Here is a 23,112-nt window from a genome sequence, read left to right on the forward strand (position 1 = left end):
CTCAGAAAACCCATTAATTTCTCATCAAGTTGCTCACACTTACTCTGTATGTCTGTCAACAGAAAACAAGAACCAGAAAAAAATCCCCAAAAACTTAAACATCGTGTTGTTTGCCTTATGAAGCAAATAATGTTAAAGTCCTTATTCAAGCCCATGAAAACTCTAATTTCAGCAGGCTTTGGATGAACCCCATATTTGCCAACTTGTAAAAATGCTATCAATGTAGAACTCAAGTTTTGCTAAAAATTTCCGTTTGTCAACATGATTGGCAAAGGCTTTAATACAACTATTTATCTGCTCACTAGTGTACAAAATATGTTCCCTTAATTTAACACCTTGATCATACTTTCCTTATTTATGAAAAACACAGCTTTGTGTCAAGGATTGCAATCTGCGCAAGGAAAAAGCAGTACTGAAGCTTTAATTTATGATGTTTTTCCCCTTTATCAAGATTGGCTATTTTGTCAGTGTGAATAGAGCACATCAGAAACACATAAAGCCATTATCCTCTCTGAATAGTCCTAAATTGCATTATTATTAAGTTTCTTCTTAGAATACCCTTGAAACACAAGTACTGTTTTAATTAAGGACGTGTTTGGTTTTGTGTATTAGAAGTTAAATAGTGTTCCTGCAGGCTTCTCCCCCTGACTTGAAGTATTATTTCACTGAATATTAGGCCTCTTTTTCAAGAGGCCTCTCATTCTTGGATGAACTGATTATTTTCAAGACAAGCAATGAAAAAGACTGAAATGCTCTTATAACTCCCCAGTCTGTGGGGACGGATCATTATGAGCTGATTAAACTAAGGAGAAAAATCATCAAAACAAAAAAAAGAAAAAAACCCTGCATAAGCAACTGTGCACCTATTTCCCATTGGTATTTATGCAGCACATATTTAAACTTTTTACCATACATCCTATTTGGTAAGAATTAATAGTACCATAAATCAGCTACTCCAGTTCTGTGTTTGGGTTCAACTGTGCCTAATCACTTCCTGCTGTAATTTCCCTAGCTCCAGAGTAGATTCTCTCCAAGGTGAGTTTGATCATTTCCTAATATGAACAGCACTGTCTCCTGTGTAATGATCCTGTGTAAGGATGCATCTGCTGCAGAGTGTACAGACCCCATCAGTAATCTGCAGGTAATACCTTCCATATGAGTGCTGTCTTTCAAAATTCTTGTCTACCTTTGAATGTTTAAAGTTTTGAATCAATCAGATTGCATTAATAAAGTAAATCAGTGACCAGAATGTGCAGCTTCTGAAGGTATGGGTTTGCATTGGCATCTCAACATGGGCTTGTATAACTCATCACCTTTAACTTCAACACATTTTAGAATCATAGAATCATAGAACTGGCTGGGTTGGAAGGGACCTCAGAGATCATCAAGTCCAACCCTTGATCCACTACCGCTGCAGTTCCCAGCCCATGGCACTGAGTGCCACATCCAGTCTCTTTTTAAATATCTCCAGGGACAGAGAATCCACTACTTCCTGGGGCAGCCCATTCCAATGCTTGATCACCCTCTCAGTAAAGAAATTCTTTCTAATGTCCAACCTAAACCTCCCCCGGCACAACTTGAGCCCATGCCCTCTTGTCTTGCTGAGAGTTGCCTGGGAAAAGAGACCAACCCCCACCTGGCTACACCCTCCTTTCAGGGAGTTGTAGAGAGTGATGAGGTCTCCTCTGAGCCTCCTCTTCTCCAGGCTGAACAGCCCCAGCTCCCTCAGCCTCTCCTCATAGGATCTTTGCTGGAGTCCCTTCACCAGCCCAGTTGCCCTCCTTTGGACCTGCTCCAGGACCTCGATATCCTTCCTAAACTGAGGGGCCCAGAACTGGACACAGGACTCGAGGTGTGGCCTCACCAGCGCTGAGTACAGGGGCAGAATCACTTCCTTGGACCTGCTGGCCACGCTGTTCCTGATACAGGCCAGGATGCCATTGGCCTTCTTGGCTACCTGGGCACACTGCTGGCTCATGTTCAGCTTCCTGTCAATCCAGACTCCCAGGTCCCTTTCTGCCTGGCTGCTCTCCAGCCACTCTGTGCCCAGCATGGAGCTCCCCATGGGGTTATTGTGCCCAAAGTGCAGGACCCAGCACTTGGCCTTGTTGAACCTCATCCCGTTGGAATCAGCCCAACTCTCCAGTCTGTCCAGGTCCCTCTGCAGAGCCCTCCTGCCTTCCAGCTGATCGACACTTCCCCTCAGCTTAGTGCCATCTGCAAATTTGCTGATGATGGACTCAATCCCCTCATCTAAATCATCAATAAAGATATTAAACAGAACTGGGCCCAACACTGATCCCTGGGGGACACCACTAGTGACCGGCCGCCAACTGGATGCAGCACCGTTCAGCACCACTCTCTGGGCCCGGCCCTCCAGCCAGTTCCTAACCCAGCACAGATGCCCCTGTCCAAGCTGTGGGCTGACAGCTTTTTTAGGAGAATGCTGTGGGAGATGGTGTCAAAGGCCTTGCTGAAGTCCAGGTAGACCACATCCACAGCTTTGTACTCTCTTTTTTTGCCTCACACATCTGCCACATCTTCACTGGGTTAAATCACTTTGCTTGTGTCATTTGTCAAATAATGTCCCATCTGGGTCGGGTCATGGGATGTGACAAGTGGGGACTATTTTATTTTACTGAGGTGAGGAAGCAGAAGGACCTGATTCACTCTCAATCAGAAACAAGGCTTTTATTCCACTCAGGGATGTTTAGCAAGAGCAACCACAGAAGTCAAAAGCTAGAGCTCAATACAATGTTCACAACTGATAGATCTACAACTGAAGTTAGGGACTGGTTGAAAACTAGAAGGTTGCCCCAGAATTACCACTTACTTTTTAATTCCCTTCAGCCAAAGCCATCCTGTGCTCTACTTGGTGGCAGTCTGAGAACCCCACCATAATAAGCAAACAAAAAATCCAAAAAACCTCACTCTTGTTAATGCAAAGATAAATATAATTTTTTTCATTATATTCAAGTTGCCAATGTGTGGTTCAATTTCTGTGGTTCTCTCTTTACACTTATGCTAATGTTCTTTATATGATAATATGAGACATCTTTATTGAGCTTCTTTGCATTAGTAATATCCAATAACTGTGATGAAGCTCTGATCTGTGGTACATTTCCACATTCTTTTTATGTCACTGTTTTTAGGTTTGATAAGCTAGGGAAAACAATTCTATTATTTACTAACAAAAGCCCTCAGATAGTGTTTGTGGCAGATTTTTGTCTTTTAATCTGCTATTATTAAAACAAGTGACAGTATGATGCCAATATTGCACATTTCCAGAACTGCCTTGATTCAACCAACCACTTGGGCTTACAGCTTGGTAGCATTATGTGATCCATACAGGATACAAGTATCTCCTCCTTCATGTTTTGCTCCTTTGATGCCTGAGTTGAAGACACTGGGGTGCAAATCAAGTGAGGTTATCACAGAGATATCTGCATGCTACTAATTAAAGAAGAAATACCATTTCAGAAACTTAACACATCAGGATTTAGCATTTATGACATTGTCAGGACAGCTGTTTGTCTGCATGCTAAAAGAATGAGTAAGCAAACCCTAAAAAAAGCCAGATTTTTTCCCCCATAATTATTTTCTTTAAAAAAAATGACTGGCACTTAGCCTACTAATTCCATCAATTTGCTAATAAACCTACATTTCAAATTTCTTTGTTCACCTCTATTTATCAATTTCTAGCAAAACTTGTTTGAACAAGGCTGAGAAATCAACCATGGAGTACAGGGCCAAGATATTCAGGAAACTTCATCTGGGATCGAGCCTTCACTGTCTGACATTAACAAGAGGCAGTGACTCCAAAGTGAAAAACTGAGAAGCATTTACAGAGCTTTAAGTACAGGGCTGCAGCCTCTGCAGCCAGTGAGAGGCCCCTGGCACAGTGCTGCCACCCCAAGGATGCTGCCAGGCAGCAGTGCCTGTGGCACCAGCTGAGCAAACACAGCACCTCCCTGTAGCATTGGAATCAGGCTTGGGTAAAAATGGGTCTGTTTAGACAGACTTGAGATACATATCATCAACTCTTTAGCTTTCTAAATATTGTCAAAATAGGGAAAGATTTCATATGGTCCAAGGCAAGTCTTGGCTTCTTTTTTCATGAGTTCAATTGCTCAATTTAAATCTGAATTCTGACCATCTGAAAGCACATGAAACCCATCACATGTAGGAATCAGGTAAGCATAGGCTATGACAAGATCAATAGGAAAAAAACAAACATACCCAAGGTAGTTCAAACAATAAGATAAATGTGAGAAAAAGGAAGAGGTGATCAAATTGCAGTGACTGATCTGAAACTCCCAGTGTTATCCTGTAGGGATCTTTCTTCCAGACAGGTTGTCTTTAATATATAGTCTCTGTGTAGCTCCTCTGAAATGACAGATGGAGCCTAGTTACTCCCTCCCCCTGTCTGAACCATTGCTTTTGACCAGTGTATTTTTTTCTGAAGAGACAAAGACACTTTTACAAGTTGCACCCCAGACACAGGGTATCTCATTACCCCTCCCCAGCAGCTTTATACGTGTTCATTAATACCATAATCACTTTGATTTATGAAAATCTGGCAAAAAAGGATTTACACTGTGTGTAGCTAGGAGAAGGACTGACAAGAGAGCTAGTCAAATAATTCATTTATGCAAGTGACATCTTGACTCTAAAAAGTTTGTTAAAATCTAAGTTACCATGTGTTTTGAGAAAATACAAAATAAAATCTGAGGTCTATATTAAAAAAAAACCAAACAAATAAGGAGAAAAATTTTGTCACAAATGGCCTGGGGGATAATTTCTTAATTCAAAGCAGAAGTTTCTGTTTCTTTATCTTTCTGCAATTATTTATCTGTTCTATTATGAATGACAGTAGATTTTGAACATTGTGAAATACAACATTACTATGCAAAGGATGCAGTTTGTTGCTATAAGTAATGATAAAAGAAATTAATCAGGGGTTGGTTGTGCTGCATCAAAGTAATAATTTGTCCTCCATAGTACACCCGCAAGTATTGCAATGGTAACCAAATGTATGATTAAGCATCACATCCATGCTTAGGTCATATATAATTAATAAGCTCTACCAATAAAGTCAGCAACAAACAAACTGAGGAAAACTTCAAGGGCAAAAAGATAGACTAAGAATACCTTTGCTCCACAAAATATGAAAGACTTGATGCATCACTTTGTGCCCCAGAGGCAAGGAAGGTGAACTCAGGAAGTTAGCTTTTTCTTTTGAAAATCTATGGATGTGAAAAATGACACCAGCAACATCTTCAGATTTAAAAATCACAGTAACTTGCAACACAGTGACAAGTGAAAACCACCCACAACTACAGCGGGCAGGGAATGAGGAACACAGTACACACCTCTCAGCATAGTTAGGTTGATGCTGCCTGAAGAGCTTTGATTAAAGGATGAGGTTTAATTCTTAAACATTCTTAAATCAAGAACAGGAATAAAACCAGGTCTTCTAAACTAATTTTGCTGAGATTTCAGTTCTGTTCCTCAGAGTTCTTAAGCAACATCATAGATTACTGAAGAAATGGAGTTCACTTTTTAAAGGAAGAATTAATGGGTATTGAATATTTCAGTTTAAGAAATACATTTAAAGAATCTGTAAGCTTGTGAAACACATCACCAATAGAAAGTGGACAAGCATGAGCTAGGAGATGATCAATAGGATGAAAGCAAACACCTCCTAGGTAATTCAAACACAGCTTGGTTGTTTTACCCCAGGAGATTTCATTCCCTGTCTGGCAACTAACAGAGCAAAGGAAGAAATAATTAACTCTGAATCCTTTTCTCATATTTACGGTAACCTCCAGAAGCACTGGAAGTTCCAGAAAGAGTCTTCTGGAATGTGCCATTTGATATAATAGCTTAAAACATTTCAATCAATATGCAGTAATATGCTGAATATATTCTGAAGCCTAAACCAAAACCACTCAAACCAAACTGCAATGAATAGCAAGCACTTTCAATGCTTGATCAAGTTTTTTCTTTAGTTAGAATTCTGAAAGAAAAGTGATGAAGAAATTTATTGATTTCAGTACAAGACAATGCAGTAAGCACTTGTACAGCTGTGCACATGGGAAAATATTATGCAAGTTCTAGCTCTAACATAATGATTCAATTAAAGAAAAGGAATTTCACTTCTTAAACTGTCCAAGAGATTAATGATTGGAAAAATTAAATTTTATCAGCTAAGGGAATAAAGTTAGATGTTTGCAATTTAAAGCAGTTCTATAAATCTACTGCATAGGAAAGCAGATTTTTCTCTTTCACTAACCAAATTTTTACTGTGCTCATCTCTGTTTTACATAGGTCACATTTATCTGCCATGACTAATCAATATTTCTATTAATGAAGTGATATGTTTAACAATGAATGTGATTTAATTATTGTCACAGAGGATGCTGAGTCAGGGAATTTTAAAATCTCACCAGGATACTCTTCCATCCAGAAAGATTGGGGAAAAAAGAAGGTATTTTCAAAACATAGCTCTAGACAGATACAACTGCTTCTCCCTCCTCTATATCTGTTTCCTAGAAGCCAGTTTATATTCGCTGATTTTGTGAATCTGAAATTATGTATGACGTACATTTATAATACATAATTTTTTCCATTATTTTTATTTAGAGTATCCAGGGTTATTGAAGAGGAAAGTTTGACATTTAAGTGGTTTCAATCCTCATCTTTGCTGCCATCTGTAGGTAACTTGAGTGATACAGAGGAGAAGGTTTGAATCCAGTCAGAGATCAGCCCTGAGATCAGGACCTGTGCCCATGAGAAAGCATAATGTTCTTCTTATTTGCTTTTAATGTTAAAATTAGTCAGAAAAATCTAAAATATGTAACAGCTTGGCTTTGTCTCTCCTTGTACTGCAAAGTAATCGTGCAGCTGAGGAAACTAAATAATATTTTAAAAAGGAAGATTGAGGGCCCGTGCTACTTTACACTTATTTTGACTATTAATATGGAATATACTTCTGGGTGTATATGTCTGATAGATGAAACTCAGAAATCCAAGCAACGTTTTAACAAAAATGTTACTGCAAAGTAAACTCTTCAAAAGAAAAATAAGACAAACCCAGATATATTAATAATATTTTGGGACCCATTATGATCAGTTTTGGAATTCTGAAATTAAACAAATGAGGCCAGAATTTTAAGTATCTGATTTAATGACTTCACAATTTTAATACCCAAAAATAGATACTTAGTAATGAACAATTTTAAACAAAGCAGATTTTTTTTGTACAGTACAAAACAATGATAGAGATTAAAAAAAAATTCCTCTATTACAGGGCAAGACAAAAGAGCAACAAAACATCACTGAGGAAGAGTTATAGAATGTTCAGAGGCTTATTTCATAAATACAGTGCAATGCTTTCATTTAACAAATACAAAATTTACTATTTAATTTATCAACATCAGGAAATATATAAAATGTCATTGAATGACCATCCTATTTAAAAACTGATGCAAATGCAATAGCCTTTTTAGAATTCTGAGGTAATATTACACAGTAAATCAAAAAAGCTTCAATAAATAAAACTAAAAGGCAAAGTGCAATTCAGTGAAATAAGGAGATAAAGCTTTTCTTTTAAAAATAATAGATAAGTAGTTATTAAAAGTGGGCTTAAGCCATAAAAAAATATTTTGGCTAATTTGCCATGTTTTAAGATAAATTTTATAGCTATTTATTAATCAACCAACCCTCCATGAATTCAGTTCTACTGAGAGGGGAAGGGGGAAGGTGTTTCAGATTTTTTACTTCCTATCCACATTCAGCTGCCAGAAATTCAACATCAGTTGAAACTAAGTAGTCCATTCAGTGCAATGGAGAAAGTTCCATTTATTTCTAAACATCTGAAATACTGTAAATCAAAATTTTCAGATTTCCTTTTGGGAAAAACATTGTAAAATTCACAAGTTTGAAGTGCTGCTTTCAACACTCTCCGTGGTAACCTATTTTGTGTATGGACATTTCGTTATTGATTCCAAGGAGACCTTACACTGCCCCATATTTTAAAATATCCTTCTATTTATCTCTGCTTTAATAAAAGTGAAATCACTTGTACTTTCTTTAGGAAATAGAATAAAATTTACACTTAGCTATTGAAGAATATCCACAACAGCTTTGAAACTATAGGTTAGACAGATTAATATGTCCATCGTGTAAATCTGTTGGCTGTATGCAAAATATACAGAGAGGGAAAACAAAAATAACATTTTACTCTTATTGCAAAAAGAGTAATTGAGTACAGACACAAGAAGACACTAAGCATCCATGCCCCTGCAGAATTAAAAGGGTAAAACTGTGAATTAGATGCTGAGAAGACAAGAATGATCTGGGCCTCATTCAGCTGAAAGAAAAATCAGTAGAACACACAGTAGCTATTCCTATTAAAAGTACTATACTGCATGCTGAAAAATTCTTCCCATTTAATGAATAAAACCCAGACTTATAATTACATCTGCATCTCAGAATCAGTTTCCTTCCAAGCATCTAATTTAGGAGCTCAGAGCAGTGGTATGAAGAAGCAACAAAAGGCTGTCTTTAAATGCTTGCCTTCAAGGTAATGAAAGATTCAACATTCTTCTGAAATGTTATTGTGTTCACTTTTGTCATGGCTTACTTAAGACTTTCAACCCTATATCAGTTTCCCATGTGTTGTGGATTTCATTCTTTTTCTGAAATATTTTACCTTAAGGGAAGTTTTAAGGATCTAGTTTTGTTCACTATAATGCTACAGTAGATCTGCTTTGTTTGCTGTCAGAGAATTAACACACAAATTGTTTAATATCTATAGTTTGAATTTGAATCCCCTCAAGCTGAAAGAATACCTTCCAAAACTCTGTACAGTCAAGCCTGTTAATCTGTAAAAGTTCAATATAGAACAGCTATATTTATAGCTCTTATTCATAAAAAATATTTTGTAGCAGTAAATGGCAATATCAAACCTTATTTTTTCACAGGCAGTTATTTACATCCTGCTTAGACAGCCTATTTAATTGAGAAGTAAAATCAGAATATTAAAACTTCATATATTTTATAAAAACTAAAATTCCTACTTGACTTTGTGAAAATATGGCTACAAGCTGCACATTAAATTTTTTTCTGTTATTCATATTAATTGAAAACATTCTACCATTGGGATTGGCTAATAAAGAAAAATTCTGTATATTATCTCCCAGTGGGATACCTGTGATGTAAAGGAATTATGATTAATGATAAAGTGCTATTGAAGAAAAACAGAAACAAACTGTAATTGAGAACTTGTCTTAGATGGTACTTATCAAATAGACTACCTTTTTAATGTAGAAAGCTAATTTCTGTGACAAAGCAAGCAGTAAATGTATTGCCATTCAGAAAAAAACCCCATACCCTTCATATTCACTTTGAAAAAAAATATATCTAAGTTGTGTAAGACTGGCACGGTACTAAGAGACATAACAAAAAGCTTAAAGGCACAATTAGAAGAGAGTGAATGCTACATAAAAATGCTGTTCTTGAAGAATTTTTATTCTAAACCAAAACCCTCTGCATTTGAAATTCCAATGATTAACTTCTGCTTCAGTTCCTTCTTGTTCTTGTAAGGAGGGAGACAAAGCTGGTTGAAGCAGGTATGGGCCACAGGCAACCTAAAGTAATTAAAAAAACCCACAACAAAATGCATTTAATAATTATACAACAGAAGCAGGACACTGCCAACTGCCTACATATTTTCAGTAAATACATTACTTAAATAAGAAACCCCATAAAAGCAACATTTATCTTAATGTTGCTGATTCAAGTTGTGTTGAACATAAATACCACCACTTTTGGCCATCCACACCTCAGGTAAATTTGTTTGCCTGCAACTCCCTCCTGCCCTCTTTCTTTTTTTGTTAAACTGGAAACATTTCTTTCCAGATGGTGCAAACTCCAGCTACCACATGTCTTCAGAATCAGTTTTTCTCTAAATAAAAAATCTGGGTATAAAAAGAATCTACAACATGAAGAGGGAAGGTGGGTCCTGGATTAGGTATAGGGACAGATAGGTGAACCACAGTTCCAAAGTTACCCAAAAAACCAAAAAGTTCAGCCTGGTAGAATTCGTCCTTACAGAGATTTGTCTCACTGCAGGGCACTGAGGAGCTGGCAAAGCCTTGGAAAAACAGCAGTTCACAAACTTTGGTCTTAGTCATGACAACACTTCCAGTTGAGTTTCTTCTGAGAGCTGAGTTTGAGTATGTATTTCAGATATCTCTTGGGGTTGCCTGACTGAAATCTTGGAAACTGCTGCTCATGGGAATGGATTAGTTTGATGAAAATTGTTTTTCAGTAGCAGAAGCATTTGTTTTGCCATCAGTATGAGATGCCACTGACATCTTGCCTCACAGCCACAGGCAATAAGAGGCTATGGGATCTTCTCGCCCTTCATATCCTCAAAGGACACGCAGGACAGCACTGAGGATGTTGCTCCACAACTGATTACTTGGGGTGAGAGAGGAGAGAGACAAGGAGCTGAAGCTCAGCCTGACATCTGGAATTAACCCAACACACTGAAAAAACTTCTAAAAGTAATTAGAATGTCAAAGTTACATTCTAATGCATGACTGAAAAACTCTCTAGGTCTGTTTTCACTGCAGCCCTTAGAGCCTTTTAAATGGCAGCATTTTGGCCTTCAGTTACTTGCAAATGTTTCTGAGAGGGGGTGGAGTCCTCCCAGATCTGGAAACTCCAAACAAGCAAGAAGATCTCTCTTAAACAGAATGGAGACACGCATCAGAATTTGGAAAGCTGGGAAACTGCATATTAATAGGGCAATGCTTACTGCTGTTCTAATCTTTAATCCTACTCTGTGAGCCATGTAATGCCAACATGTCTTTGCTCATCCCTGCACTGGCAGTCTGACTGGCAGTAATTATCTTACAAAACAAACACCTGCATAATGTTAAAAGGCACACTATTTCAAAATACACTTTCCCATTTTTAAGAAAAAGAACAATTAACAACTTCAAGAATCAGCATTCACTATTTTTCTTTTTTTATCCTATCCTCTAGTTCCTTTAATGTTACAAAGATCAGTTATTAGCTCATTGAATAAAGCATTACACACTCCATAGTAATGAGATAAACCCAATTTAAAAAGTATTGAAAATGTGTTATGTTTACTTGCTCCAGTCTCAAGAAGGAAAATATTAGCTGGAAAGATTATGGAATTTCTCAAGTCAACTCAATACAAAACAAAGCACTACCAGAAACAATAATTTGGCATAAGTATCTGCCATACACTCACTCACCAAAGTCCCTAAAGGAGTGCTACATCTTCAGCCACACATGTAAAATACTTACTCATCAAGAAAGAATATAAGCATTTTCTGCAACTGCAGAGGATGCTATATATAATGACAAACAGACTCAATGAATTCAGAAGAACTCACAGTAATTAATTTTTCCATTAATTCTGTTAATGAAATATTAATGAATTAATCCATAAATTTCATTAGCTCAGCTGTCATGGGAGGAAAAACTGAAGAAATAATTTATTTGAATTGAAAACATGTAAGAAACCTCTATAAATAAGCAATTATTGGCCTTAAATGTAAATATTTACCAGATAATAAATTTTTTATTAGAGGGTCACATGCAAAACTTATGCAATCAATAAATGGGTATAACAACATTTTAAAGACAAACTAAAGGAGTCCATGCATCTTCTTCCTTATACTTTAACTTGCTCTGCCTTTAGTAAGACATTCAATTGTGGCAAGGGCTCTCAGGAAATAACTGACAAAATTTTGAAAAACCCAGAAAACTACTTACCAACTAGTGGATGTCTCACTCTTCGAAATCTTGAAATTCAAATCAGCCATTCCTCCCACAGGTACTCTGTCACTTCCTGTAGCAAAATGTAGCAGCTTCTTTTGAAGGTCAAGAGAAAATCCAAGTACTACATCCCAAAAGTATCTATGTTCAGGGCAGAGGGAGCAGAAAACTATATAACACCCAATATAATGACAAAACAGTGTAAGGATAATAACCAAATGTACAATATAATGAATGTAATTTACTGACAATTTAATTAATGTAATACAGAAACCATCAATAGTATGCTAATAAGCAAGGTTAAATAAATTCGTAAGGACTTGACAAGTGCAATGCTTATAGGAGTTCTGGAATGATGTCTTGTCAAATGATGCACAAACCCACTTTTCTATAAAAATATAAATGCTTTCACTCACTAATATAAATGTCCTTTGTATCAAATAGAGTTGGAAGTTTTAAAGCATTTCAAGAAGACTGGATAAAGAAGACTCAGATTTCAATTTACAGGATTTGAAGCCACTCTTTTTAAACTATCTCCATTTTAATCTGATCATAACCTTTCAAAAGTATTCAGCAATACATTATGCCATTAAGGACCTAACTCTTCCTACTTATAGAAAATTTAAAGAGTGTCCTTGTCTTATTTGAAAATAAATATTTTTAATTTCAGTCATTCTCATATTATCCCTGGAGAGATTATTCCCACCAGTCTACTGTTCTGTTATGGTTTTACATTCAGTAATTTGAATGAAAAAAAATTAAGCCTACCGTATAGTCAGATCAGTTTTTTGGTAGCCCTCATATTGGGTACTTCGTTGTAAAGCAGACATGTCCAGCTCAGGACTGCCACAGACAAGAATTTCAACCTCTTCTGGACGAAGTAGCTGTCAGAAATTAAGGATAATTTTTAATTTTTTTTTTTAAGATGTGAAATTATGCTACTAGATTGAGATGAATTTTTTTCTTTTGGCATTTTAGAAAAATAAATGGAATAAAATTTGATAGAAATCTATTACTTAGATACATACTAATGAATTCCTCATTGTTTTGAAGAATTTTGTCCTACTGTATGTAGTAAAAGCAAATTATTGGATGACAGTGTTTTAGTGTATTTATTTTGTTCCTCACTTCTTTTTCATCTTTTTCATTCTTGAAATTATTACACTGACTTGCTGGTCATCTGATTAAATTACAAATGGGTCAGGAAGAAAATTATGCTACCACATAGGGAATTCAGAGGTAGGGTCTTGATCTCAATTTTAGTTACAGCTTCCATTTCATTTACACTGAGAAGTCCCAATGCAGGTTGATGAGCAGCAGTGGCAGACAAAACTTGACTTGTACACAGTGCTGTGCAAAGCAAATACACTGAACAGTCAACCTTATTTAGCAGTCACTAAACTTACATCTGCAGAAGCTACTTATTCAGGTACTACAACATTAAACTACATGTGAGTAGTAACTTCTCACTTGACTGCAAGTGTGTCACACTTGATTAATTTCAGAGGAATGAAGGAAATCTCATGCAAAAAAAGGGATGGTGTACATTATAAAAGGATTTCCAACAGACACACAGAACTGGATACAGAAGAACGTTTAAACTCAAGTTCACCAAGTGTTCTTCCTGCAAAAAGTCATAGCTGTTTTTCAGAGGGGTCTGTCAGGAACACATGGGCACATTTGCTCTGCTGCTCACAATTGTAGGGATTACACAGAATCCTTGTGAACGTTCACACCAGAGCCTGTGAAGCGTGGGTGAATGCATTCTGACACAGCTAACCTGTGGAGCTTCAATGGAACACTACAGAGAATAGTTGATTACTCTCTTAATTTCTTCTTCTTGTGTTGGATTAATCAACTACACTGACTAATCAATACTCCTCACAAATTCTACAATCATGCAGTGTCACGTGTTTAATTTAGATGTCAGATATTTGAACATAAGTGATGAGTTGTTTCATTTTATTCTTACCAGTAATGCATATGAAGCACAGACACTATGAAATCCATAATAGAAAGCTGAAAATTGTTTGTAGATTGTTTTGTTGAGAAGAAAATCAACATAGAGCTTCACATACTCTAAAGAAGAAAAACATTTTGTTTGATCATAATCATTTTAGACAATAATTCACTGTACTCCCAAACTATATATACCTAATTAAGAAAAATTAATATATGCAATCTTAGATACAACAAAATTGGTAGGCATACCAGGTGGGACTATAGTAATTTCAGTTTCACACTTTGCTAAAGAGAACCTAAGTTTATGAGAAGGAAAAAAAGGATATACTTAAATCTGCCAAATATGTGTGGCTAGTATATGTTGAAATACCTTTTCTATTCTGATTTGTGACTGGAATTTTATCTCCATTTGGCTTTAAGTTATAAGATTTTATAACACCAAATTCTTCCTGAAAAACCTGGAGAGAAAGAGGAGCCAAAGTCAGTACTTGAAAATGCATTCATATACTTACAAATTACAAAGCTTGTATTAATTATTTCATGTACTTCCCCTATCTCTTTAGCCCACGCTGTAATTCTGAGGGTTGTGGGGTGTTAAGAAGTTAAATATTACAATTCTCAACAAATTGTTCAAACAAATGGTAGAAAAATTGTTACACAGTGGCTTATTGAACAGGGTTCTGTAGCCACAGTTTTTCATGTAGAAAGAAAAATTTATGAGCATCAAATACAATTAAGAAGGTATTGGTTCCATTGTAGCTCACTAGGAATTCAAAATTACCCACTTCACAAAAATTCTCATCTTCTCTGACAATAATGTTATTCCAAACTGAGAAAAAAAGGTCAATACTGGTTCCAGTCAGGCTGCCCAGGGAAGTTGTGGAGTCTCCTTCTCTGGAGACATTCAAAGCCCACCTGGACCCCCTGTAGGTGACCCTGCTCTGGCACAGGGGTTGGACTTTGTGATTTTTGGAGGTCCCTTCCATCCCCTAACTCTCTGTGATTTTGTGATCCATAAACCAGCAAGAAATTTAACTGATTAGTACATGTTCTAAGAAAATGAATAAACGATAAAGAATTTAATGACTGAAATAGCAGTTAGACATATGGGTATGGCAAAACTGTCACTTAAACAATAGCTTTTCAAGTGAGATTTCTTGGAAAAAGCATATAAAATCACCAGAGTGAGCTTTGAGTAGCATCTGGGTTAGACAGAAAGGATATTGCTTTTGCACCCAGATGAGTTCCAAAAAACAGGTTACTGATTGTTTGCTTTGACACCACCACCTTTCATAAGAGCTGGAAATACACCAGCAGCTGGCCATGCCACCCTGGCAGCCAGTACTCAGATCCACCCCCACTGCCAGAGGACAAACACTTAAAACTCAGTAAAGGAACAGCCTCTCCATGCCCTGAGCCCCCTGACTAGACTGGTTCTTGAAGCAAGCATTAACGCCCATGCAATTACATCCCAAATGATCAGCATTAGGCTACTCCATAGGAGAAACACTGATAAAAATTACTGAGTTAAAAATCACTTATAAGTGTGTATTTAATGACCTGAAAGGTTGAGTAAAAATCCTCTTCAACGTTGCCTTCATAGGATAGAAGTTCACTTAGTCCATGGGCCAGTTCCTACCATATGAGTAAAAACTCTTTAGTAAATCTATAAAATTAAGTGATGTTTTTTGCAAGGACGTGCCAATATCATTAATACAGAGAGTACCTTAGAAAAGGCTGTATATATGCAAAATACATACACAAAGGAAAATTAATTTCTTAGTTAATGTGTGTGCATATATTATTGTTATTTCAGTGTAAACTGTTAAATTTCTTATTTTACTATGGAAAAAGTCCCTAGAATGCTTATTTCAGATTTCATTACTCTAACTTTAAGTAGATCAACAAAAATTCCCCTATGCTGGAAAACATGGAAAATTTCTGTTTTCAACAGAAGAAAAGAAAACTTTATCAGCCTGCCCTAAAACAAGCTGCTTTCAAACAGTTTGTAATTCAAGCATTAAATATAAATAAAACAGGTCTTAAATCAGTTAATTTAGCATCTTAAAAAAAAACATAATACTTACAGGCATAATCTGAAACAAGTCATCTAATGTGACATCACAGATGCCTACAAGTGTGTTATGATTGCATGGAACAATTGGAGGACTCAGTAATTTCTTGTAGCAGCAAAGAGGGAACCGAATATCCAAGGTGATGCTATTATATACAGCAAGTCCCATCAGCTGTACGTGTCAAATGTTAAGGGCAAACTCCAGACATCCTTCTATGTCGTTAATATTTTAAGTAACTTGTAAAAAGTATTTTAAAATTTTACTGAGAATACTCTAATACATGCTAAACAAACAGAAGAAATCAAATTAATTTTTTTGGATTGACGATTTCAAATGTAGTTTTGTAAAACAAGCAGCAAAATGGTAAAATTATGCACACTGTGATCAAGTGACAGAACATTCAAGAATCTTCATCATAATATTCTATGCAATCACACTTTGGTATCTGGTGAAACAAATCTGAAATCACACCAATAATTAAAAAAGTCCAGCTTATGATTCAGCTTCTCACTAGAATAGAATAGTTCAATTGGAAGGCTCCAGGAACAATCATCTGGTCCAACTTCAATCAGTAGAATGGGGGTATCATCACCTCATCTTAGTGGGCTTATTAGCATATATTATCATAAGTCATTTGTCTGAAGACTTACTAAGTGAGCAAAAGAGAAAACCTAGGAAATGCTCAAAACAGCATGTGGTTTTCATTCAATAAAAATCAACAACCAAACAATAAATAAAGTCACACTGATCACGGGGGAGGGACTTAAATGAAATAATAATGCATATAGGCTTGCTTATGCTTACTAAGTGAAATTCAGAGATGTTATGTATGTTAAAAAAATCACAACTTATACACAGAAAAATTGCATGTGTAATCTTAACTCAAGTATTTCCTGACAGTAAAACATACCCTGTACACACATACAACATTTTTCTTCCTATTTTTAATTTATTTCCTTTTTATACATTTAAGATGGAATGCACTTGTATACACAACACCCGAATGAGTTTTAATCCATGCCTTATTTCAACCCCATACCAGCTCATTAAATGGCTGCTCATTTAGTACTGTCTAGCAGACATAAAAGGATACAGCTCCAACCAATCGGAATTCAGAATAGTTATCACACTTAAAGCTGCTGAACCAATGGCAGTGGGAGTCTTTGTGGTAGGTGAACATGCCTGGAGAACAGGAATGGTGGCCTTTACAAAGCCTGAACGTCAATTAAAAGTCATACAAAATCTCCTCTCTCTGACATACACACCCTTAGAAGTGCTCCTAGCAGTGCTCCTAACTCATGTGAGAACATCCTTGTTCTCAGCCCTGACTCCTCATCCACAGCAGCACCTGGAGGTGCTTGGGCAAGGACCACCAGGGGCAAAACAGGTCTAAGCTCACCACCTCTTGCATGCTGATGCGATGCATTCTTCCGTGCCTCTCCTCACAGATATTCTGCAGTTTGTTTCCTCACTGTACTTTATCATCTGTACAGCCAGAAACATCAACTGTCTTACTAAAAATATTCTTTGCTTCAACAGAAACCCATTTCTTCCTCCCTTTCTGGGCCAATAGCAGATTTTATGATCAATCTTTAAAAATACTGGCATGAATTCCATGATACAAATATCATGAGCTTTACCTTAGAAACCCACAAAGGGTTTATGGTGTACATACACTAGTCACAAAGGGATCTGTTTTGTATTTTCTGTCAAAAAACATACCAGAGAAGAAAACAAAACACACAAAACCCAACAAATCCAAACCACAAATACTAAATACAAGTAGGTACACATTGGCCTAAATGACAAGGTAAATCCTATAGCTAATTTAACCAGAGACTTTTGACTGCTATTTGCATCAGATACAGAGCATTCTGTTTAAGAGTAACAGAAAGTAGAAGCCTATGTAAAGAAACTGCATAACAGCTTGAAGATGCCTAGGAAGTATTGATCAGAGAAGCAAGGCACACTTTAGGGAAGTGTGAAATTAACTTCAGCAATGCGAAAGCAAATTGGATAAAACATGATGACTGATTTTGTTAGTGTACAAACCAAAGTACTGATTAGATCTAAGAAGTTCTTGTATGCAGTAGCTCACCACATTTGTATTTGAAGATGAATTTGGAGAAAAGTAAGATTCAAACAAAGAATCAAACTCCTTTTGATTAAAAAAATAAAAATCCAATTGATGTCTCAAGGACATCTCATTCTTATGAAAAAATCCATGTAAAAATCTGCCTTCATATCCTCCCTGCTACTCTCCAGAACTATCTGGCTTTATCTTTTGAATTATAGCTCAAAAAGGTGCTCATCACAAGAGATGCTGACAGTGCCTTTACCAGAAGCAACAGAAGACTTGCGTGTAAGGCAGAGCAAGGTTCACATACTGAAAAATGTCAGTGGTGCTGGAACAAAGTGGTTTCTAACCCCATTAATCAATTAACTGCACAGAGATGAAGAAAGCATCGTAACATGCACAGGAGGGCAGAGTTAATCCTGAGTTCTTTAGCTTCACATGTTAGACCTGCAGCATCAGCTAACCTGAAATGGGTCATGACAGTGATGTTTTCTGGTTTTTCCTTCCAAGCTTTTGACATTCCTTATTTGCAACTTAAAGACAGCAGAGAATGTAGCCACTTTCTGAACTCTTCTGACACTTTGCTGATGGTCATATAAATGAAAGCATTTATACTTTAAAGCAAGGAAGCGTGTCAGAGCTGATGAATAAAAATCTACTCTCAAATGTTTCTAAACTCCTCAGTTACCAAGCTCTGTTGACAAAACATGTATTAGAACTGTCAAACTTAGGGAACACTTTCTCAAGGATAAATTGTTACCTATTAAGGTTGTTACCACCAAGTGTCATCTCTCCACACCGAGCCTTTTTTACTAGAGAAAGGGCTATATGCAAATAATCTCCGTAGATTTAAGGACACATTTATATCTTATAACTCTGCACCTCTAGGAGGAGTCCTATAAACAACAGAGAACCATGCATCTAAGGGACATGAACACTTCTAGAAGAAGACAGACAAGCTCTTGCATTTTATCAATGACTATAAGATGTTATGCCAAAGTCCCAGGAAATCAGTATTTCTAATTTAAAAGCCAGCCTGGGTACATTTTAGCCCATTATAACATCAGTAATATATCCATGCACAGCTGAAGAAATGACTCATTTGATAAATACTAGAATGGGAGAAGAAAACCCCACCCAGATCCATCTATAGCAATACAAAAGCAGATTGATTTGCTTGTTTATGAATGCTCACTAAATGCCTTCCAGCTTTCTATTTATTTAAATAATCTTCCTTATTTCTTCCCCTTGAGCCTGAAAATACCATTATGGGCTCACAGGCCTGGTAACAGCAGAGGTAGGCTACTTCATTCAGTCTCACATATGCCTATGCTGTCTCTGCACCTGAATGAAGGACTTTCCCCTCCTGAGAGCACTTCAGGCTGCTTTAAGAATGCTGCTCACACAGTCACTCCAAAGAGAATACACAGTGCTAGACCTTGCAGACACTATCAGTGCAACTGTTAGAGCAAATGGGAACTACTGATACAAGGGAGGACAGAGTCAGCAGTCTGCCAGAGCTGAGCAGAGCAACAGCATTCAACTGTAGCTGCATATAAAAAACCCAGGAAAACTCCCTAAACTAATAACTACCTAAACTAATAGTGAAACCAGCAGAGTGCAGTGTGAAAACAGAAAATGCAGCATGGGAAGAAAAAGGCAAGGATGGCAGGTGACAAACAAATACATTTGACTTCATCTCCTTTTGACTGTTTGCTATGACATCTATTCAGAGGCTGTTTTGTATCTCTTCCTATTCTGGAACAGGAGTATGATATTCCAATTGCAACCAAACAATATATTAAGATAAATGGAAGAAACGTATTCTTAAATCACATATATTGTGAGGATTCTCAAATATTTCCAAGGGCATGCAAGTGTCAGTGTTTCAACAGTTTGCACAGTTTTGCTTATTCTTCTTAGCTTGTTAGTAACTCTAGCAATTCACTAACACTCAGAGAAAGCTCTTAAGAATTCTCTACTCAGAAGAGAAATGGAAACAACTCTTTCAAAGGCCTCATTCCATTTTTAAGTTTTAAATTATCCTTGCCCTACTCCATAAAATCAAGGAAAATCCACTGCTAGTCTTGAATCACTCTGCTTTGTATCCAATATCCTCACTAGCCTTGGGATACTAACAAACCACAAACATTGAGCCTCCAGTTTCTGAAGCAAGATTTAGCACTACTGAAGTCTGAAGAATCTGAATCCTATAAAACTTTCCATTAATGAGATTTGTTCACTGTCTAATTTTGTCATACCAGCAAAGCAAAATCTGTTTCTCAGCAATGCTTAAGACTTCTTGTTGAAAGTTGAGATCTTCAAAACACTAAGTACTTTCCACTCTCTTCCACCTTTCTCTAAACCAAAACTTCTCATCTTTATATAGTTCTAATTTGCCCACTTTTGTTCTTACATCAGTTACTATCTAATATAACAATGGATTAATGAAGAATTCTTATCCATCACTGTTTTGATAATTTAAAATGAGCAAATTTTCACATTGTACTCCAGAATATTTGTGAGGACTCACCATAATCTGGGTGAAAAATCTGGCGAATCAGAAGCAGAAACCATTCTTTTGTCAGGCCACCCATATCGAGTCCAGCTTCCCCAACAAACGTGACTTTCAACTTCTTTTTCAGATCTGCCCTCTTCCTCGCTAGCTATTGCAAAACAAAGAAGATTAAGGAGGTTGTAACATTTTATCAGTACCTCTGGACACATATCTGTCTCACCAATCCTGCTTTCTTTAAAGTAGTAATTTGTATCATCTACAGCTAATAGGTCAAAACTGTATTAAAACAACAATTGAACTGCAAAAGCAAGATAGTGATGACTACTTGAAAATCAACTACCTGGCACATGGTGCCTGTCTCTACACTTGAACAGAAGTGGTATGCAAACAGCTACCAGATCCAATGAACTGAGTCTGTCCACAATACTTTGGTCTATTAAATTTTTTACCAACATAGAAGACATTCTGCCAAGATAAAATAATAGATCTAAAAAAAAAAAAAAAAAAAAATTTGGACATCTCTTGGAGATATTTAGGAATAAGGAAATAGTAAAGTAAATTTCTTTTACACAAATTTTATAACTATAGGTATTTGTATTATTTGACATAAACTACTTGCTGAAGTGATTTTTCTTTTGCAAATTACTGTCTCAGATTTGAAATACAATTAAGACATCTTTCTCTCACCATCTGCTCCCCACACTTTTGAGATTATAATACATTCTTATTTTTCTCTTAGATGAGGAGAAGAAAACTTCAGGAACAAATATATTTTGGTTTTCAGAAACCCTGAAGTTGTTCTCGGTTATTTAAATGTGGCAAATAAAAACCTACAATGCCTGACAGAAAACAGTATGACCACTCATATTTATTATATCCTAGGAGAAAAAGCCAAAAGAAACAGACTTTAATCTAGGAAATAAAGTTTAAGCTTCTGTTTTGTTAACACGAGCAATCAGAACTTATTTAGTCTTGTTTTGTTTTCACCACTTGGACTTATTATTCAATCCCAACAGGCTGGTTTTGGTGTTGAGAATGTTTATTAGCAGGGTTCATTGGATACTGTGGAAGTATTGATTTTAAAGGACACATCTGTTTCATTTTTTAAAAAGGAAAAACTACATTCAAGAGTACAAGTTAAAATAAAATAAGAAGTTACGAAAAAAAAACCTAAAGTAATTGTCATAGGATAGAGAAGTTAGTGAAGGAAAAGAATAAAAATATTCCAAGAATTAGAACAGAACAAACTCATTAGTGATTAGTCACTTACTATTCATGCTCCTCTCATGGAACAAAGTCCTACATAACCTGATAATTATGCACTGCATTCATAAGACAAAAATTGCAAACACATATATCCTGCATCACATGCAAGAATACATCTTCATTATGGACATTATGGCTACAGAGATCTGAAGACAGAAAATAAAGTTCAGAACATCTAATCTATTCTGCAGCACTGCTATTATGACAGTAATTCAGTCATTTATTTTTTTCATATTATAGTTATATATTCCCCATCTCTTAGTGCAGAAAGATTTAAATAGGACTTAGCAAGCTGAAATCTACTTAGCATCAACACAGCATTTAATTACATTTTTTGTTACCTCATCAAGTGAATCACTAACAAGGTGAGTCCTCCTCACTTTCACATTTAGAAACAACATATTCATGTCAGGTTTCTGTCTGCGAGAGACTTTATCCACAAGGCTTTGCTATTTAAATGAAAAAGAAACATAACATATAAATACCTTCATTTACAAAACCAAGCACCACACTTGTTAAATTCAAGAAGTCCTTATTATCTTGCATTAAGACATCAGTAAGAAATCAGCTTCAGTATCTTCTAAGAGACAGAGAGCAATTTCTTTCCCAGTGCAGATAGCATTTATACCATAGTCAAACTAACTTAGCAGGAAGTTTAGGAAGGAGGCAGCAATTGTGCACTGACCTTTTAAAATCTCCAAGTACCGTGACATGAACATACAGTTGTTAACTTGGTCTTCCATGACAACAATCTTCATGGAATAAAACAGGGAACATTCCAAAATTCTCATGGAATTTTTCTTCCTTAATTACCTTGCCAATTTAACATGCTAGCACATTATGCTAGTTTCACAAAATAACAAACAAAGAAAAAAATCTCTAATTCTTTCTCCACAACACTGGTATTTAAAAACATCTTGAAATCAAGCATATTAAAATAAAAAATAGCAAGAGAATCCCTTGTGGACATCTGTAGACTTGTGATAGCAAAATTGTTGAAGTTCTTTTTCAGATTAGTCCAAAATACCAGATGTTGTGATGAAAGAGTGTATGTAATATCAATCTAACCAAGACTTATAAAATACCAATGGATGAGAAAATTTTTACCACAAAATGACTTACCCGTGCAATGCTAATCATCTGTTGTTCTGAGTCCCTTTGAATAATAACTTTTTTTGCTGCTATGGAAATAATAAATGGGTACTGACAGAAAGAAAACCTAACAAGAGAAAAGAAGATAAATTATTTCCTTTCTAGCATATTATTTTCTTTAAAGAGTACCAGAGTGAATATTTGCACTACTATTCAGTAGCTACCTGTTGTATGCACACATCCTCAAATCAGCAGAAAAAACTGCTATTTGCAAATACTACTAGAAACTGTAATTAGTA

At 36.2% G+C, this 23,112-nt stretch overlaps 1 protein-coding gene across 3 annotated transcripts in view; it reads right to left on the reverse strand.

Moving 5' to 3' along the window:
- Positions 1–7,171: 7,171 nt before the first annotated feature.
- Positions 7,172–23,112, reverse strand: part of HECTD2 (HECT domain E3 ubiquitin protein ligase 2) — a 38,635-nt gene continuing 22,694 nt past the window's right edge. For 2 of the 3 annotated variants that reach the window (XM_071748727.1, XM_071748726.1), the window contains 11 exons: positions 22,844–22,940; positions 22,063–22,170; positions 20,471–20,603; positions 16,954–17,042; positions 15,873–16,031; positions 15,346–15,420; positions 14,156–14,243; positions 13,796–13,902; positions 12,592–12,707; positions 11,821–11,964; positions 7,172–9,653 (listed from right to left, as the gene is read on the reverse strand). In XM_071748727.1, coding sequence (XP_071604828.1) covers positions 9,533–9,653; positions 11,821–11,964; positions 12,592–12,707; positions 13,796–13,902; positions 14,156–14,243; positions 15,346–15,420; positions 15,873–16,031; positions 16,954–17,042; positions 20,471–20,603; positions 22,063–22,170; positions 22,844–22,940 — 1,237 coding nt within the window. In that variant the 3' untranslated portion in view covers positions 7,172–9,532. The remainder of the gene's footprint in view (positions 9,654–11,820; positions 11,965–12,591; positions 12,708–13,795; positions 13,903–14,155; positions 14,244–15,345; positions 15,421–15,872; positions 16,032–16,953; positions 17,043–20,470; positions 20,604–22,062; positions 22,171–22,843; positions 22,941–23,112) is intronic. The other variant, XR_011726785.1, reaches the window with a different exon arrangement.

This window comes from Heliangelus exortis, chromosome 7 (genome assembly GCF_036169615.1).
Source record: "Heliangelus exortis chromosome 7, bHelExo1.hap1, whole genome shotgun sequence".
Classification (NCBI taxonomy): domain Eukaryota; kingdom Metazoa; phylum Chordata; class Aves; order Apodiformes; family Trochilidae; genus Heliangelus; species Heliangelus exortis.